Genomic DNA, 7,745 nt, shown 5'->3' with positions numbered 1-7,745 from the left:
AAAGTTTGTGTACATCGATCTCAGTCTCACTCAAAAAATTCTGTATTTCAGAATATTCCGTATTTCGGAATATTTGGATATGGGATACTCAACCTGTATAAACTTTTGCTTGTATAGAAATATTTACATGTATACCAAACATCCCAATATGATCCAGTTCTATATACTCTATTCTGTTACCAATTACAATAGGCTGAGTGCCATTGCTGATTTAACAAAAGCAGTTTAGCATTTGTTAGTTAATCCTAAACAATGCAAATGAAAAGTTACATAAAGGTGTTTGTGGACGTGTTTGCGTTAGGAAATGTAAATGAGGCTAAGAACAGATATGTTACTGGAACAGTTGGAGGTAGAAAGGTAGAACATTAACACAAAAAGTATTTCTTTATAATAGTCTCCAAGCATTTGTAACAGGGATTCTTAATCTTAGCACAAAAAAGAAAATAAAAAAATGATAGAAAATTACATTTTTAAAAAACAGTTAAATCTATAAGAAAATTACACCCTAATATATTGTATAAAGTTTTATAATGTGGCCAAAGAGATATATAATAATATAAAAATACTATATAAAACTTGAAATATCTATATATAAAGCATGGAACAAAGAGGCAATTTAAAATCGCTAACATTGTTATTACCTACAGCATTGTGCCTAAAGAATACTAATTTTATAACTTAACCTCATCAATATCCTCTGTTGGATGTAATAAGCTGCCCAATGGGGTGTAGTATTGTATGCCAGCGGCCGGGCTCCCGGCGCCCAGCATACCGGCGCCGGAATCCCGACCGCCGGCATACTGACAGCGTGGCAAGCGCAAATGAGCCCCTTGCGGGCTCGCTGCGCTCACCGTGCTGTGGGCCACACTTTTTATTCTCCCTCCAGGGAGATAAAGTGTCGGCATGCCAGCTGTCGGGATTCCGGCGCCGGTATACTGTGCGCCGGGATCCCGACAGCCGGCAAACTGAAGACCACCCGCACAATGTGATAAAGCTCCGTAGGACACGGTTACAGTGACCAGGACCAGGAAAGGTTGTACATTGATTAAAGTAGAGCTGTCTATGGATTTCACAGCACATATAATATATTAAAGCATATGGTATAGTCACATACTATTTAAAATATAAAAATACTTGGTACTCAATTAAATGATTAATATAACCATCACATAGGAATTAATATGTATACTATAATAAATAATTAATGTACAGACAATATTTCTATCATTCTTAGAATACAAAGAATCTTCACCAACTATCAAGGCACATTCACAAGTTGGCTGCAAAAGGTAATTATATAAAACAATTTTAATGTTTCCACTGCAATAATTCTGTTTTTGAAGTGAAATTGGTTAGTGTCAATTTATCCATACAATAAGGGTGACATATTTATGGTGCCAATGAGACATTTCCCTTTGAGCTGTTACCCCACTGCAGGCTTTCCATACCACGGTCCTCAATGCACACTAACAGTCCAGGTTTTAGCGATATCCATGCTAGAGCACAGGTGACCTAATTAGCACCTCAGTTACTTTGATTTAGCAAGTGTGCTGAAACCAGGACATTACTAAAACCTGCACTGTTAGCATTCCTGGCCTACTGTACAATTACAACAAAGCTCTAGTATTTAATAAAAACAGGGCAGATGCTACAGTTTGTATTATGAAGCTTTTATGTCAGACAGATAACATAATAGGTTTCATAAGATTACATATGTCACCATTTGAAAGGAGAGGTGAAAAAAAGAAGTCTACACCAGGAATGTTAATGTGATCTGTCTCTTATCAGTGGCTGTGGAAAACCAGTTAGAAGAATCCGTCACCAACAGTTTTGCCTCATTCATCCATGAGATCCGCCCCGATCACCTCTCTGATATTGTGCGGCACAGAAGTAAGCGCATGATCCTGGACAGCATTGGGGTCGGACTGGTTGGCAGCACAACTCATGTCTTCAATATCGTGGTGAAATACTGCCAGGTAATACATGGTGATGATCTGTGATATTGTATATCATCATCTGGGGTGGTGGGATGCAGTTACAGAACTATGGACTAAGGGGGATATTTAATAAACAAAATAATCTAAAAAAATTAGGAAAATGTGATATTTAATTTTTCTGGAGATGAAGATAAGTTTGTTAAAAAAAGGTAGAAATATCTCTTCTCCAGTGGCAGCTGCAGCTCAGTCCTCAATTTGCAGTACAGTGACGTATATTAAACCTAATCCCATTTCTCTGGGCACCATAAGATCTGGATCTAATCTCCTTATTTATACAAGTTATATTTTGATTCTTAACAATTGTTTTAAATATTGAATTTATATTGTTTTCTTGTTTCAGGATCTATACTTTTCAACATCTGGAAATTCTGCCCTTTGTTCAGTCTATGGACAGAAAGGTTTAAAGCTCTCTCCAACCCTGGCTGCCTATGCCAATGGAGTTGCTGTAAGTAGATGTTACTATAAATAAAAATAATAAAATGATTATACAGCTGCAGGTCCATCTAATCATTTCCCTGTCACCTTAGGCTCACTCCATGGACTTTGATGACACGTGGCACCCTGCCACACACCCTTCTGGTGCCGTGCTTCCTGCCATCCTGGCACTGTCACAGATACTTTCACAAGGCAGAGAGATCAGTGGTGAGGAACTGCTGACGGCTTTCAATGTGGGGATTGAAATACAAGGAAGACTTATGGGTTTCTCCAGCGAAGCAAAGAGCATTCCTAAAAAGTGAGTAGTTAGTACCAATTGTTGATCAGATATTCTTCCAATTAGGGTACTAAATATGTTTAAATGTTTACTTGTATTAAGAGGTTTATATTTATTAAGAAAATGTCATTGTTATTTATTCTGAATAAATGCATATAAATATATACTTTCACACACATTCTAATTGCATACTAGACATATAGACATTTGTCAGACATCACAGTGGATATAAAGTAGAGATGAGTGGGTTCGGTTTTACTCGGATTTACTCGGATTTACCCGAATATCCTTATTGGCTCACGGACATCACGTGTTTTGGTTAGCCAATAAGAAAAATCCAGAAAAAAAGAACTTGCAATAATTCTGGCATTAAGAACCGAGTCAATCCGAACCCGCTCATCTAAATATAAAGTCTCTTCTGTCTGAGTAGGGAGCAGAGCATTATAGGGACTGCTCCTTCCAACCTTTCTTCTCCAGGTCCTGTGGTTAGTCTCACAGGTTTGTCTGAAAACCAGGATAGTGTGATGTTTGGAGAGGGCTGGTTGTGCAAATAAAAAGCCGAAGTCATGGACACTGGGGCTCCTGATTGGTCCTTCAGGTCACATCATCATTCTGTGGCCAAATGTCATAATTATCATAAAAGTAATGCAGGTTCTAGATTCGGCTACAGTGTAGGTTCTCTATATGTAAAGACTGAGAATGTGATAATATTGCATAGCAATTATTTGATATATTGTTTGATATATATATATATATATATATATACATATATATATATATTTTGTAATAAGTTCATAATCATTTATGCACACACTGCTCCCATTATAAATGTGCCAGTGTATGTATGTATGTGTGTGTGTGTGTGTGTGTGTGTGTATGTATATATATATATATATATATATATATATATATACACATACATGGATACACTGGCGTATTTATAATGGGTGCAGTGTGTGCGGGGTCTAGGGGTTCCCACACTGCAAACCCTGCAACCATTTTGTTTTCAATACTTACCATCCGGAGTTCTATGTCAGCAGCAGTGCTAATGGAATTACTGGGAAAATAGCGAGGCTGACATTTACCCAGTGTATTATGCATGCATGGGAATATGGCTACCATGAAATTTTCAATGAAACTTGCGTATGTGCACTAGAGTCCCCAGTGCACAGAGTCAACAGTGCTGCCAGCTAGGGAGAAGGGGGCACAGGAGTAGACTGCACATGGACCTGTTCCTTTCTTAAGATGCCCCTGTGTATATATATATAAAAAACTGTTTCCCAAGTGCGCTAAATAAGACTGTATCTACAATGATTCTTCCAGTGTTGTTTCCATAAGTCAGAATTGAATACTGGAGAAGATTTGTATCTGGGAACCTGTAACGGGCACCCCTCACCAAGATGGTCACCCAAACAAGAGGCCCAAGGCCAATTAGTAAAAAATTGTTTTAATAACACATGTTAAAACAAATACAGTTTTCACATAAAATTCCTCATAAAACATATATATATATATATATATATAATTATTCGCAGCAGGAATAACTCCATTAATTAGTCACAGACTAGCCCGCCATGGAGCATGCCGCATTGCAGTAAAATGAGCATGGCAACACCTGTGTATATATATATATATATATATATATATGAAACACAACAGTATCTTTATCTTGCGTCAAAGCAGCACAACGGGAGAGGTCCCTGTTGGAGGACCTCAATAGCATACAGAATAAAAAACAGTTTCCCAAGTGCGCTTAATAAGACTGTATCTACAATGATTCTTCCAGTGTTGTTTCCATAAGTCAGAATTGAATACTGGAGAAGATTTGTATCTGGGAACCTGTAACGGACACCCCTCACCAAGGTCGTCACCCGTCAAGAGGCCCAAGGCCAATTAGTAAAAAATTGTTTAATGAGGAATTTTTTTTTGTGAAAACTGTATTTGTTTTAACATGTGTTATTAAAACAATTTTTTACTAATGCGGCATGCTTCATGGCGGGCTAGTCTGTGACTAATTAATGGAGTTATTCCTGCTGTGAATAATTATATATATATATATATATATATATATATATATATATATATATATATATATATAGCCAATGCTTCCTGAAAAATAGGCACTGTGCTGAAAAACAAGGTCTATTTAGAGCTTGGACACTATAAGGCATGACCATCTTACTAATGAATATGGTAAATGTTATAAAACAAGATAATGTGTACATGTTATTGCCATACAAATAAATAATGTAATTATATTTTCTCAATACAGATTTCATCCACCATCCGTGGTCGGCACAATGGGAAGTGCTGCAGCATCAGCCAAACTCCTCTCATTAGATAAAGATCAATGCACTCATGCCCTGGCGATTGCAGCCTCCCTTGCTGGTGCTCCTATGGCAAATGCTGCTACCCTGGCTAAGCCCCTGCACATTGGCAATGCCACAAGGTTAGGTCTGGAAGCTGCTATCCTGGCTGCTAAGGGAATGGAGGCCAATACTCTTATACTTGATGATGTGCCTGGCTGCGCTGGGTTTAGTGCATTTTATGGCGATTACCAGCCTACGTCATTATGTCCACCAGGAGAACATTATGAATTTCTCCTTGAGAAGCAAGACATTGCATTCAAGTCTTTTCCTGCACATCTAGGAATGCACTGGGTCGCTGATGCTGCTGTCTCAGTTAGGAATAGAGTTGTCCAACAATATGGCTCATTTGACGCATCCGCTATTCAGTCTATTGTTCTTAGAGTCCCAGTATCCAAATACATTAACAGGCCCTACCCAGACTCAGAGCACCAGGCTCGCCACTCTTTCCAGTTCAATGCCTGCACCGCACTCCTGGATGGTGAAGTCAACATCCGCTCCTTCCATGAAGACATCATGTTTCGTACAGAACTCGAGAATCTCCTGAGCAAAGTGGTGGTAGAACATCCCCAAGATAATGAAGCCAACTTTGATAAGATGTATGCAGAGGTGGCTCTGCTGTTGAGAAATGGGGATCTGGTGACCGGGAAATGTGACACTTTTTATGGGCATTGGAGAAAACCACTGAGCCGGGAATCACTGCTGAAGAAATTCTCCTCCAATGCCAGACATGTCCTGCAGGAAGACCAGGTGCAAGGAGTAATACAGATAGTAGACAATCTGGAGAGTGTAAAAGACAGCTCCCTACTGCCATTGCTACTTCAGTAACTCACATAAGAATTACTCTTACTCTGTTTACAACAATCCTAAGGCAGGACTTTAGGGTGATATTTATTGATCAGTGTATAGTGTTTATTATGGGTCTATTTTTCTGATCGGATGTATGACACATTATGTTTTTAAAATAACTGCAATATGTAACACACCTCTAAAAATGTTAAATAGTTTAATATACTAAAAGTGCATTGTTACTTTGCTATAATAATTTTGAAGGTGGGCATCATCATCCCCTAAATGTCTGGTTTAGAGCAGAATAGTGGCGGATTTTACCGATGGACTGCAGGACTGCAAACCCTCCCTTACAGGTAAAATCCGCCACCTCAACTTTATGTCATTGAGCTATCAGCAGTCCGTGACTCCACTGGCTACACTGTGACTGCCAGTGACTTCCTATTGGAAGTCCTACCCAGTGGTGCAAGTAGAAAAAAAGTCTTACAGGTAAAAAATGGGTGTGGCCAAATGCCAAATGGGGCATGGCCGATGAAAATGGGGGCATGATACACATATGGGGGGGCAGATACACTTATGACCCCAATAGTGCCAAATACACATTGCCCCACAGTGCCAGATACACATTGCCCCACAGTGCCAGATACACATTGCCCCACAGTGCCAGATATACATTGCCCCACAGTGCCAGATATACATTGCCCCACAGTGCTAGATACACATTGCCCCACAGTGCCAGATACACATTGCCCCCAGTGCCAGATACAGAGATGCCTCCAGTGCCAGACATGCCCTCAGTGCCAGATACAGAAATGCCCCCAGTGCCAGATACACATGTCTCCACAGTGCCAGATATGCCCCAGTGCCAGATACAAAAATGCCCCTAGTGCCAGATACACATGTCCCCCCAGTGCCAGATACTGTATGCCCCCAGTGCCAGATACAGATATATCCCACAGTGCCAGATATGCCCCCAGTGCCAGATACAGAGATGCCCCCAGTGCCAGATATGCTCCCTGTGCCAGATACAGAAAAGCCCCCCAGTGCCAGATATGCCCCCAGTGCCAGATACAGAGATGCCCCCAGTGCCAGATATGCCCCCAATGCCAGATACATATGTCTCCACAGTGCCATATATATCCCCAGTGCCAGGTACACATGTCCTCACAGTGCGCCCCCTTCCCCTGCTACTTGCCGCGCTGCTGCTGTCCTGTGTGTTAGGGGAGGAGAGCGCAGCGTGCGCCTCTCCTGCCCCCCAGTCTCCGGCAGCTGTCTACCTTCAGTCTACATTCAATTAGGTGCCGATCCATGAGCAAATCAAAGCTCGCGGTCCGGCAGCCAATCAGGAGCCTTGGCTGCCGGTCCACGAGCTCTGAGTGGCTCACGGGCCGGCGGCGAATTGAAGGTAGACACTGAGGGGCAGGAGAGGAGCACACAGTGCACTCTCCTCCCCTCAAGCAGCAGCAGCGCGGTGAGCAGCAGCAGAGGGAGGGAGCGACGGCCCGGCGGCAGTGGGTATGGCGTACCCACGGCTAAATTCTTAAGGGCACGCTGTACCCACCCATACCTGCCCACTTGCGCCGCTGGTCCTACCTGTCAGTCACAGACACTACAGACAGTTCTATTGGGAGGTGTTTCCTGCCTCTGGGACTGCCAGACTGGGCAATGATTACCAGACAGCATTCTTCCAGTAGGAAGTCACTCCCTGCCTTTTGAGCAGCCCTATCTAGCTTCTATGGGCTGCAGCTGACACAGTCCATAGAAGCAGTGGTTTTGCTTATGCAGAGTCCAACAGCTTCCTGAGCACATGTGCCAGGTCATGGGATCTGGCTGGTTGGGGCTGACTGCCTCCTTTCTGGGCATAGCATGGGTAGTGGCAGC

General features: G+C 41.8%; 1 protein-coding gene across 1 annotated transcript; it reads left to right on the top strand.

Annotated features, from left to right (window-relative positions):
- The first annotated feature begins 252 nt into the window (after positions 1 to 252).
- Positions 253 to 6,010, top strand: LOC134949823 (cis-aconitate decarboxylase-like). Its single transcript, XM_063938541.1, has 6 exons — positions 253 to 357; positions 1,235 to 1,289; positions 1,789 to 1,976; positions 2,338 to 2,442; positions 2,525 to 2,730; positions 4,982 to 6,010. Exons 1-6 carry the CDS (start codon positions 253 to 255, stop codon positions 5,901 to 5,903), a joined length of 1,581 nt encoding a protein of 526 aa, XP_063794611.1. The 3' UTR covers positions 5,904 to 6,010.
- The last annotated feature ends 1,735 nt before the right edge of the window (positions 6,011 to 7,745 follow it).

Source organism: Pseudophryne corroboree, chromosome 8 (assembly GCF_028390025.1).
Source record: "Pseudophryne corroboree isolate aPseCor3 chromosome 8, aPseCor3.hap2, whole genome shotgun sequence".
NCBI classification, from domain to species: domain Eukaryota; kingdom Metazoa; phylum Chordata; class Amphibia; order Anura; family Myobatrachidae; genus Pseudophryne; species Pseudophryne corroboree.
Note: the sequence above shows the minus strand (reverse complement) of the source record. Positions and strands in the feature narration are given on the sequence as shown.

Coding starts and splice junctions, on each gene's coding strand:
- LOC134949823 (XM_063938541.1), top strand. CDS start 253: ATGCAAATGAAAAGTTACATAAAGGTGTTTGTGGACGTGTTTGCGTTA. Junction 1,977..2,337: donor TCGTGGTGAAATACTGCCAG/GTAATACATGGT, acceptor TTCTTGTTTCAG/GATCTATACTTTTCAACATC. Junction 2,443..2,524: donor CCTATGCCAATGGAGTTGCT/GTAAGTAGATGT, acceptor CTGTCACCTTAG/GCTCACTCCATGGACTTTGA.